The following is a 12,606-nucleotide window of genomic DNA, read 5'->3' as shown; positions in this document are numbered from 1 at the left end:
ATATATATATATATATATATATATATATATATATATATATATATATATATATATATATATATATATATATAGAGACTGTGTTATCCATCTTAAGGGTAAGGGCACACTGACAGATTCAGGGAGATTAGTCGCCCCAGAGACAAATCTCCTCTTCTTCGGGGCGACAATCTCCCCAAACTGCCTTCCCCTACCTTCCCGCCAGCTAGAATGAAAAATCACCAGCGAGATGGCACTCGCGGCACTTCGTTTTCCGAAGACGCCTGAAGAACTTCGGACAACTTCGGAAAACGAAGCACCGCGAGTGCCAAACAGCTGGCGATTTTTCATTCTAGCTGGCGGGAAGGCAGTTTGGGGAGATTGTCGCCCCGAAGAAGAGGAGATTTGTCTCTGGGGCGACTAATCTCCCTGAATCTGTCAGTGTGCCCTTACCCTTAAGGGTAGTAGTAGTTCTACTGGGAGTTTTGCTTGTACAGACTGAGACAGGAATCTACAGCTCCCGTAACAAAGCATATCCAGACTCCGTTAAGGTAAGGCCACACGGGGAGATTAGTCGCCCCGGCAACAAATCTCCTCTTCTTCAGGGTGACAATCTCCCCGAACTGCCTTCCTGGCGGCTAGAATGAAAAATCGCCAGCGGGATGGCACACGTTTTCTGAATTCGCCCGAAGTTTCCTTGTGAGGCAACTTCGGAAAACGAAGTGCTCATTCTAGCCGGCAGGAAGGCAGTTCGGGGAGATTGTTGCCCCGAAGAAGAGTAGATTTGTCGTTGGAGCGACTAATCTCACCAAATCTGCCCGTGTGCCCTTGAGAGCAGCTGATGTGGGCTATATGGATGATGCTATTGGCTAGTATTGCTTACGAGTCATTCCTGTGCATAAATGTGACAGTAAACACAAATAAAATGTATAAAAATGTATATTTTTTCTGTGTGTATTAAAATGAAAAGCTGCCACAGACTAAGCAGTGCTGGAGATGCCCAATATCCAGTGTGAGGGGCACTAACCCCTGCATTTCTGACTCATTTAAAGGTGCAGGTAGGTGGAAACTGAGTTACTACATGGGGCTTAGTTAGTGGAGATCATTGCCCTTTAAGACAAGCGATAAAACAGAATTATTTCTAGCTGGATGGGGAGTGGAACAAACAAGAAGCATTTCAGCTGTCAGTGCATCTCTGGAACACAGCGAGACTCTGTGGGTCTCTAGGGGTTAGTCGGGAAGCAATGGGCAAATTACTCGCTGCTACCTGCCTAACAAATGAGGGTCTCTGGGGATAATCATGTTTGTACATTTACAGCACTAACACTGTGGTTCCCATATGAAAGAGAGAGAAAAAAAAGATCTGGCTTCCCCCCAGAGGTTCTGACTCGAGAATCTAAAGTGACTACTGCTTCCTGCAAAAATATGAATTATTGCTGCTAAAATACTTTTCCTACTAATAAATGGGCAGGAGCCGTAATTACAGGCACACTGTACAGGTGTAAACACACATATATATTTGTAATTAAGGGTCCTGCCCATTTATTACTGGCGATTACTTTCCAGTAAGCCCCACCCCACTACAGGAAGTAAGGTATATGGGAAGTCATTAGGAAAGGAAGGGGAAGTTATGACGGAATTTTAATTTTATAATTATTCCAATATGCCCATTGGCTACAGCCAAATTCTAAACCATGTTGGGGTTCCAATGACAGTTTGAGCTCCCCAAACCTTGCAGAGAGAAGGACAAAGGGCCTGTGCTCACACCCCAACACATATTAGATTATAGGGATGCACCGAATCCAGGCCCGGGCTGAACCGAATCCGAATCCTAATTTACATATGCAAATTAGGGGCGGGGAGGAAAATCACATGACTTTTTATCACAAAACAAGGAAGTAAAAAATGTTTTCCCCTTCCCACCCCAAATTTGCATATGCAAATTAGGGTTCGGATTCGGTTCGGCCGAATCTTTTGCAAAGGATTCGTGGGTTCGGCCGAATCAAAAAAAGTGGATTTGGTGCATCCCTATTAGATTACGGCACAGATCTTGTTATAATTCAATGTGACAGCGAGTGGGAGATTTATTCAATACAGTTCCCTAAATTAGGGATTAGAATGCAGGTTTGGAGTTTTTAAAGACCAGGCCCAGAGGTCCGTTAAAGGGGTGGTTCACCTTTAAGTTAATTTATGTTATAAAATGGCTAATTCTAAGCAACGTTTCAATTGGCCTTCTTTTTTTTTATAGTTTTAGAATTATTTGCCTTCTTCTGACTCTTTCCAGCTTTCAAATGTGGCTCAATGACCCCATCTAAAAAGTAAATGCTGTGTAAGACTACAAATGTACTTTTTATTACTTATCTTTCTATTCAGGACCCTTTCCTATTCATATTTCAGTCTCGTATTCGAATTATTGCATGGTTGCTAGGGTAATTTGGATCCTGGCAACCAGACTGCTGAAATTGCAAACTGGAGAGCTGCTGAACAAAAAGCTAAATAACTGAAAAACCACAATTAATAAAAATTGAAAACCAGTTGCAAATTGTCTCAGAATATAACTCTCTACATCATACAAAAAGGTGAACAACCCCTTTAAAGGCAATGAACTGCAGCCAATAGGACAGCAGATAGAAGGGAATGTCTGTATTCCAGATTGATGCAGTTTGAGCTTTGGCTGCAGGCTACATATTACTGACTAGAAGGCAAAATGTCTCATGTAAGATAGGGGAAAATGTCCATGGCCAGTGCATCTTGTGCATCTGTAAAGACGTGCATTAAAGAATCTCCTGCAGTCCTAGGCGACCCAGCCGCCACCGCGCTCCACCCCGTGCTCGCGCTAGGGTTGCCACCTTTTTACAAAATTTTCATTGGCAGTGGTGGGGGCGGAAACAAAAGGGGCGGGCCGTGATGTCAAAGGTGGTGGAGCCACGGCAGATGATGGGCAGAGGGCAGCAAAAAAAGGTAAGTTTTGATCGGATTGGGGGCGGGCCAAGGACCTTTTTAAGGGGTATCACAAATTTACCGGCAGCTACATTGCCGGTAAATTTGTAATACCGGCCAGGTTTCAACCCTAGCTCGCGCGCGATCCCCTCCGTGCACGCATGACCATAAACGTTTGTGTGCACGCATGTGCATAGCGCCAGAGGGGAAGGGGGCAAGAGAGAGTGCCGGAAGGGCAGGGGAGAGAGCCAGAGGGGAGGGAGCTGGGAGGGAGGGGAAAGAGGGTAGAGGAGAGCAGCGAACATGGACTAGAGGTGGGCAGAAAACCAGTACCTGCTCAGCGCCCCCCTAGGCCTCTTCTGCCTACACCTAGTTCCGGCCCAGCCTGTAGTTGCCCCCCCCCATATGCGATCCCTTTCGGAGAGCCACACATAAAGGGTCAACAGAGAAACAAACATGAATGTGGAATATTTGCCTTGTTGCAAATCATGGATACATGTGTATATCTATCCCAGTAAATTCAATATTTCAGCGTGAATAAAGGAAAAATGACAATTGGAGCAATAAAAGGGCTACTGCGCTGTCCACGGTGCCTTGGCAGAGCTTCTTTGTCTGTCCCCGTGTGCTGCCAGACAGAATTTTAGCACACAGGGGCTCTGCCTGCCTGTGCCGCTCTATTCAGGTATATACGGTAAGTCTGCAGTTGGCAGTCGCCCACGTACCTTCATCATTAGCAGACAGTTTGCCATGGAGTACATCACCCGGCCCAGACGTGACCTCCACTGCTGAACAGAGGCTGCAAAATAAGATCAGCTCGTGAATGTGCACAAATAAATTACAGCTCTTTTCTAGCCATCAATCAACCGGCGCTGGGAATTCTGATTTAGAAAAGATCCCCCTTGTTAACACGGCCGTGCTTCAGGCTGGAATTCTAATGCTCTGCGGGCTGCAACTGGAAACAAAAGGACAGGAAAAAAAATATACATATATTCATCCCCCTGTCCCCTTAGGATGAATAGTGACCGGCATAGCGAGGTAGGAGGCAGCCCTACTATACTGCCAGCAACTCAGATAATAATACTAATAATCATGGGAAAAAAGGAGAAATAAAGAAAGTATAAATATGAGAGAGGAATGGGTATAGTCTGGGAGCTGACACCCTACATACATACAGGTATGGGATTTGTTATCCAGAATGCTCGGGACCTGGTATTTTCCTGATAACAGATCTTCATACATTAAGGGGTTATTCATCAAAGTCCAATTTTATCTCAACATGTTCTGCTACAAACTCTGATCAAATCCGCTCAGGTTTTTTACGCTTATTTATTATTACATTTTCCCGAAAATTTGCTTTTCACGTTTTTTTCATCCGATTTTCACGATTTTTTTCAAGTTTTTCATCAGATTTTCACCCGACATCTTCGGGGTATTGCACAAAACCAGGCGCACATTAAAAAAATCATTGGGACTTCTCCCATTGACTTATATACAACCTCAACAGGTCTGAGATGCCGGATTTTCAGATTCAGATTTTTGCATCCTCGGGGGTTTAATAAATTACGAAAAATTTGCGTTTTTTTTTTTAAAAGTCCGAGGATTTCCAGGTGTGGGAATAGATGCGGGTCTCATCTAAATTTCTTATTTTATGTAATATTGTCTATATTTTACTCCTTTTAACGTTTGAGGTTTGTCACTTCCGGCTTGCAGCACCATCACTTCCTGTTTGGGTTGTGGATAAGGCAGTTGCAGGTCCGGGTCGGGTAAGGGATCAAAGTAGGTAAATATGTGGGTTTGGTTCGGGTCTTAGAAATTGGTTCCGCGCAGGACTCTAGTTCTAGTAAGTATTTTTGGCTGAAAAGGGCCAGAACTAGGGTTGCCACCTTTGCTGATAAATATTACCGGCCAGTGGGGGGCGGGCACCAAAAGCAGGCGGTCCATGATGCAAAAGGGGTGGGGCTTTGTGGTGTGCCGCAAAAGGGGGTGGAGCAACATCTCAAAGATGTCCACAGCGCTGCAAAAAAGGTAAGTTCTCTGCATTGCCAAAGAAATTTGTAATACCGGCCCCGGCCTTGGCAGGTGTTTTACCGGCTAGGGTGGCAAATACCGGCCGGGTGGCAACTCTAGCCAGAACCAGTGCAATCAAGTACTGCAATGGGAGCTGACGTTACAGAGGGTGAATTGTATTTAGCAGCAGCAGCCATGGGGAAACCATGTTAAAAATAAGGGGATGTGTGGGAAGAGACATGGCAATAAAATAGGATATCATAACCAGCATCTGGGCACAATCAATTTGAGCCTAAGCTCGTGTATGGCAAAGGGGAGGCAGAATTCTGACTGTATTGATTTTAAATGTGTAGCGAGAGAGACTGTGCGGATATGCGGAGCTACCCAGTCATGGTGAGATGTGTCTGAAAGGCTTTGCCCTCAACTGCCCCCTCCTTTGACATGACCTTCCAATCACAGCAGCTCACGCTCTAATCCCTGTGTCGGAGGCAGACAATCCAGTACTTGCAGCATGCATTTAATTAGATGGAGATCAGCCTCGCACATAATCCTCTGTATATCCCACACTTTATAGCAGAGATTCCCATATGGCACTTCATACAGACGTGCACTGCAAGAATGTTATTTATTAACAAGTTACTTATATGGCAAACGTGGCTTAAAAAAACAAACCTTGTTTAAAGATCCTTTAGACTTAACAAGGCATGCTGGGAGTTGTAGTCCAGTAGCATCAGAGTTGTACTGCTGAAGCGATATTGCTCAGTAAACCTTTTCCCAGACGAGAATGCGAGTCTGAATCCATGTTCTTTGTTCCTGCAATCTGAGTTGGAAGCTCTATACACATTTTTCCTAGCACTGAACTAGTCTGTCCTTTATCCCCAGTGTAATATAATGAGACTAAAATGACATAATAATCAGCGACATGCCCGACATGCAAAGCAGGGAATCCCCATTCTCATTGGTGAATTCTCTTGCCTCTATAATGACGTTTTTGGTCAGAATTCTCATTAGTAAATCGTTTTCTATGTGTAATTGAACAAGGAGCGCAGTGGTACAGCGTTTTGGGCGGGTTCAATGTTCCTTTACAAGTAATAGGATGACAAAAGAGCTGATCTTTGCCCCATTTGATCACCCTGGTAGTGGCCAAATCATGTCAATTAAAGGGTTGGACCCACACAGTCAATAAAACAAATCCATAGCCTGTCACCACTGCCCAGCTCAATTTGTTCATCTTTCCCAATCAATATTTTGGTAATTCCCAATAATATATTGCTCGAGGCAGACGTGGTTTTGGTACCACACATGGGCCGACAGATTGGCAAGGGTAGCTGAGATGACAGTCAATAAATGATCGAATGGCGGAGGTGAGTGCCGGCAACCAATGGCTTTATATCTATATATATATGGCAGTGTGTTGGGAGTTTCCTTAAATGAGAAGGATCTAGGGGTTCTGTCTTGCATAAAAAAGGGCATTAACTCAAGGGATGAAAACATAATTTTGCATCTTTATAGGTCCCTGGTAAGGTCTCATCTGGAGTATGCAGTTCAGTTTTGGACTCCAGTCCTTCAGAGGGATATAAATGAGCTGGAGAGAGTGCAGAGACTAAGTGCAACTAAACTGGTTAGAGGGAGGGAAGACTTAAATTATGAGGGGAGACTGTCAAGGTTGGGGTTGTTTTATCTGGAAAAAAAGGCATTAGAGGACATTATAGACAAATGGCAGGGGACCTTTTTACCCATAAAGTGGATCACCGTACCAGAGGTCACTCTTTAGACTAGAAGAAAAGAACTTTCATTTGAAGCAACGTAGGGGGTTCTTCACAGTCAGGACAGTGAGGTTGTGGAATGCACTGCCGGGTGATGTTGTGATGGCTGATTCAGTTAATGCCTTTAAGAATGGCTTGGATGATTTTTTGGACAGACATAGTATCAAAGGCTATTGTGATACTAAACTCTATAGTTAGTATAGGTATGGGTATATAGAATTTAATTAAAAGTAGGGAGGGGTGTGTGTATGGATGCTGGGTTTTCATTTGGAGGGGTTGGACTTGATGGACTTTGTCTTTTTTCAACCCAATTTAACTAACTATATATATATATATATCTATATCTATATATCTACTGTGTAGCTGGTGCACACGGCAAACGATCCAATGCCCGTGTGCTGGTTTACAACAATCACATAGTCCACTGAAAAAAAACCGCATCAACCAGGTCTTAGTATGAAAAATCAAATATCAAAAAAAAATTTTATTGTCAACGTTTCGGCTCCATAGATTGAGCCGTCTTCAGGACGGCTCAATCTATGGAGCCGAAACGTTGACAATAAATTTTTGATTTTTCATACTAAGACCTGGTTGATGCGGTTTTTTTTCAGTGGACTATATCTATATATATATATATATATATATATATATATATATATACAGCCAGTGTATCACACTGAAAAAAGCTCCATTCTTTTCAGAGTATGCATTAACAAAATATACCTGGCATGGTATCCATTTATTTCTGCACCCTTTCCAAAAAGCGATGAAATATTCTTTTTATGTCTAGCCAACTTTACAAAGTTATTAGGCATCACACTGACTAGTGATCCCCAACCTGTGGCTCGTGAACAACATATTGCTCACCCACCCCTTGTTGTCCCCAGTGGCCATGCTTGTATTGCTCCTCAACTCCTTTTATATTTGAATGTGGCTCATGAGTAAAAAAAAAAAAAAAGCTTGGGGACCTCTGACATGAGTCTGAAATGAGTAGCTATTAGGCAGGGCTACATTGTGTCCCCTTGGGAAATAATTCAAAATTTCAAAATATCTCAAGTGTCATTATTAATCATGTATGGGATCCGTTATCCGCAAACCCATTATCCAGAAAGCTTCAAATTACGGGAAGGCCATCTCCTAGACTCCATTTGAATGAAATAATTGAAAATTTAAAAAACGATTTCCTCTTTCTCTGTAAAACAGATACGTAATATATAATTAATCCTTACTGGAAGCAAAACCAGCCTATTGGGTTTATTTAATGTTTACATTATTTTCTAGTGGACTTAAGGTATGAGGATCCAAATTACATAAAGATCTATTATCCAGAAAACCTCAGGTCCCAATCATTCTGGATAACAGGTCCCATACCTGTACTTTTGGCCTTCCACAGCACTGCATGGATACCAGCATTGAATTACTCTATATACTTTATAAGGGCATCAGTCTTCTCACATACACAATTCCCATTGGGACCCAGTCAAGCAGTGTTGGGGTCTTTCTCCAGGTATTCAAACATCACAAATTGCCCCCCCCCTCCCCAGCACTAGAACTTACTGAAAGCTTCACTTTCTGTCCATGTATTTGTACAGCCATTTTATTACATTTAAACCTTCCTGCCTTTATACTTTTAGAACTTATGGCATGTACTTGTGAGAATATAAAGGCTCTCTCATTAATACCTGATGGCCTTTCCAATTAAGTGGCTGAGTTTTGTCTTCACAACACAATCGTAAGCTTGTTAGAGCCGTGCTGATTAGCAGAGATCAGCCACTTATTATGGGCCTCCGCGTATGATAATGTCTATTAAACCAGTGCATATACTTTGCAAAATACAACTTCTCCAACAATTAAATCTGATGCAATTCATTTGTCTGCAAGAAGATGTTAGTGGCTTCAACGTTCAGGCTTGGAAAAGCATCCATTCCTCACTGGTTGTCTGGCTTCTCTTTATTGTACCCCCAAATCTCTCTGCAGTGATATCGTCCCTAGGCAGTGGAATGCGTGCCAGTAAGTCAGACTACTTGTGACTATGTCCGACTGTACAATTTCTCATTGGTGCTCTAGTCACCCGGGTGGGGGGTTTCATAATACGGTTCCAACAAGAAGCAGATAGGAACACACTTTAATTAAGGTGCCCATACACTTGTTTGAGCTCAATTTGAGTCCAATAAAGTGATACTGACACATTCCTATAAAAATAAGAATCAATGAAAATAAGCTGCACGCAAAATATAAGCAGCCAAAGTTCCCTCGTGAGGCTACTTTGAAAAAAGAGGCGCCGCGAGTGCCATCCTGCTGGCAATTCCTCATTATAGCCGGCGGGAAGGCAGATTGGCGGCCCGAAGAAGAGCCGATTTGTCGCCTGGGCGACTAATCTCCCGAATCTGCTCGTGTGCCATTACCCTTATGCTGCTTAATAAAAAAGTGTGTGCTTTATTGAGATAAATCCAATTAAAACACACTTAGAGGCAAGTAGTAGTCTGCTAAATTTGCCGCGGCCTGTATAGAGATATCAGCCTAAGCAAAACGCAGCAGGAAAATGTAAGTATCCAGGGCCCTTTAAGGTTTAGGGGAGAAAACCATTATGAACAAAGAACAGAAACTGCAGTGTATCCCCAATTGAGACATCTCACAAGCTTTATATCCCAGCGTGGCTAGGCAATTCCTGATGCTACAATTTAACATTCAGCCCAGTCTCTAATGCTCATGTTTCATTCAGTAAATCACATCTAAATTAAAATATCTTTTAGGCAGCCGTCCAACCATCAAATGTTCCCTAAAACACATCATCCAATCTTACCAATTAGATAGCGGAGATATTTGGAAGCGGAAGGCGCCAGCGTTTCACTGTACTTGTGTTCTGGGGGGGAAGCATTCTGCGGAATGATTTAAGGTGGACCTCAAATGGAAAGACGTTGGATCATTTATCACCGAACATGAGAGATATATGCCGGGTAGATTTCCATTTTGAAGCTGTGCTGAGCCTGGAGTTTACAAGGGGAATACTTTCCTACTGAATTTATTGAACCTTTATACTTGGATGACCCAGAGCTCGTTTTCTCAAGCCACACGTCTTCCAATCTATTTTGTGGCTCTCAGTGGGGGTGACTGAATATTGTAGTTGGCTTACGTATTTGTCATTGTGTGCCCTCACCAGGCTTGCACAGTGGATCTCTATTACACACACGGGGCTTAGGATAAATGGGCAAGTAATGATATTGCAAACGGTTCATTTTCAGCATCTTGCGCTCTATTAAAGTCATTAAGGTTTCATTTGGGATTCAGATAATTTGGAAGAAAAATATACATGGCTCAATAATAGACGCCAACCATAAGCTTCTGCACTTCATGCTTCCAAAAACACTGCATTACAAGCTACAAATACAAATGTCTTATGTGGAGACAGTAGGAAGAGAACCTACTGTAATTATTTGGTATTTAAAGGGGTTGTTCACCTTTAAACTCATTTTTAGTATGATGTAAAAGTGTGATATTCTGAGACCACTTGCAGTTGTTGTTTTTTTTTTATCATTTGTGGTTTTTGAGTGATTTAGCTTTTTATTTGGCAGCTTTTCAGTTTGCAATTTCAAGGTCCACATTAACCTAGCAACCATGCATTGATTTGAATAGGATTGATTTTGAATAATGGAATAGGAGAGGCCTGATCAGAAAGAGGAGTAATAAAAAGTGGCAATAACAATAAATTAGTAGGCGAAAAGGGCATTTGTTTTTAGATCCATTTGAAAGCTGGTAAGAACCAAGAGGACTTTTGAATTGAAAAGTTGCTTAGAGTTGGCCATTCTGTAACAAGCTAAAAGGGAACTTTAGAGTGAACCACCTTTAAGGGAAAACCTTGAATATTTTTAAAACGCCAATCATAAATGAAAGGTTGCTCTATCCTAGCCATGTTATGGATGGCTGCAATCATTCTTGTTAGGTAATTGTTATATATACACACATATATATATATATATATATATATATATATATATATATATATATATATATATATATAAAAATATATCTCTCAAACCAAATCCTTATTAGTATGTAAATTAGGGGTGCGAAGGGGGAAACATTTCCTTGTCTAGTGACAAAAAGTCATGCAATTGCATATTGCAATTGCATATTGCATTTGCATATGCAAATTAGTATTCGGATTCAGTTAGCCCGGGCCAGTGTCAGAATGGCCCATCCGGATACCAGGAAAACTCCCGGTGGGCCCAGGTGTTAGCGGGCCCTCTTATTTCTAAATATTTGGCCTATTTCATGGTCATTCCCTATTTCTTTATGGGGAAAAATGCTTAATAATGGGAGAATATTGTAAGTATATATAAAAGACTAGGAGAATAAAGAGGTTGAGTGAGTAGAGGAGGAATAATAGTATGGAAAGGTCCACTGTTTTCTGGCGGGCTCACGGTTTTAGCCTTTCTGGTGGGCCCCTGGCTTCCCAGTCCGACACTGGGCCGGGCAGAAGGATTCGGCCAAATCCTGCTGAAAAAGACAGAATCCTGTCCGAATCCCAGATTCGGTGCATCCCGGATATATATAGCAGTCTATAGAACAGCCGGCACTCACGTCACTAAGTTCAAACGTGCCTGGGTGCAGTGTCCAAAATTTCTGAAAATTTATTCCACAAAGAAGGTCCGCACTTTCAGGTCTTAAACAAAATAAAAAATGTTTTATCAACTACAAGGACTAACGTTTCGGCCTCTCCAAGGCCTTTCTCTAAGTCACTTTGAGAAAGGCCTCAGAGAGGCTGAAACGTTAGTCCTTGTAGTTAATAAAACATTTTTTATTTTGTTTAAGACCTGAGAGTGCGGACCTTCTTTGTGGGAGATATATATATATAGTCCACAATGGAACGCACAACCATAAATTTAATCCAAGCCTGGGTGCCAGTCCGTATTTTGTTAATAGTATAAATCTTCTGGTGACAGCACTCCGAGTTAAGTAAATAAGAAAACAAAAAAGTTTAAACTGTAACAGGTTTATTATATCCAACGTTTCGGTTCTATCTAAGAACATTTATTTATATCTATCTCTATCTATATCTCTCTCTCTCTCTCTCTATCTATATATAATAATGCACATGTTCCGCACTCCGAAAAACAAAGGCTCAACCTGGGTGCTAATCCGAATAAAAATGGATACAAATGCAGGGTGGCAGCACTCCAAGGATTTTGCAACAAGATAAGGTGTCAAATAAAGCAGGTTTATTAAATCCGACGTTTTGGGAACTGAAACGTTGGATTTAATAAACCTGCTTTATTTGACACCTTATCTTGTTGCAAAATCCTTGGAGTGCTGCCACCCTGCATTTGTGTGTGTGTATATATATATATATATATGATGAAAGTTCCTGTGAGGAACTGAAACGTTGGTTCAGTCCTAATAAACCTCCTTTATTTTCAAATCTTTTGTGTTGTTGCAACTCCTTGGTGTGCCGTCATTTTGCATTGCCTATTGGATTTTTTCTAGACTGGCACCCACATTTACACCATTTTGAAGGTGTGCGTCCATTACACACACACACACACTCTCTCTCTCTCTCTCTCTCTCTCTCTCTCTCTCTCTCTCTCTCTCTCTCTCTCTCTCTCTCTCTCTCTCTCTCTCTCTCTCTCTCTCTCTCTCTCTCTCTCTCTCTCTCTCTCTCTCTCTCTCTCTCTCTCTCTCTCTCTCTCTCTCTCTCTCTCTCTCTCTCTCTCTATATATATATATATATATATATATTTTTTTTTTTGTATGTAGGAGGAGAAGACCGGCAATCTTCCTTAGGCTGTGCACCACAGTACAGATCATTTTCCAGAGAGTGCTGCTACAAGTGTGTTGTTTATATATATATGGACAGAGACAACTTTTTTTTCTAATTTTGGTTCTGTGCATTACCACCATTAATTTTAAATGAAACAAC

The 12,606-nt window shown here is 41.8% G+C and overlaps 1 protein-coding gene across 2 annotated transcripts in view; it reads right to left on the bottom strand.

Annotated features, from left to right (window-relative positions):
• The window catches only part of trappc12.L (trafficking protein particle complex subunit 12 L homeolog), a 41,786-nt gene that overhangs the window by 7,286 nt on the left and 21,894 nt on the right, over positions 1 to 12,606 (bottom strand). For both annotated transcript variants that reach the window (XM_018262105.2, NM_001096239.1), the window contains 1 exon segment: positions 3,639 to 3,712. In XM_018262105.2, coding sequence (XP_018117594.1) covers positions 3,639 to 3,712 — 74 coding nt within the window.

This window comes from Xenopus laevis, chromosome 5L (genome assembly GCF_017654675.1).
Source record: "Xenopus laevis strain J_2021 chromosome 5L, Xenopus_laevis_v10.1, whole genome shotgun sequence".
Classification (NCBI taxonomy): domain Eukaryota; kingdom Metazoa; phylum Chordata; class Amphibia; order Anura; family Pipidae; genus Xenopus; species Xenopus laevis.
The sequence above is the reverse complement of the archived record's forward strand: the minus strand, read 5'-3'. Positions and strand labels throughout refer to the sequence as shown.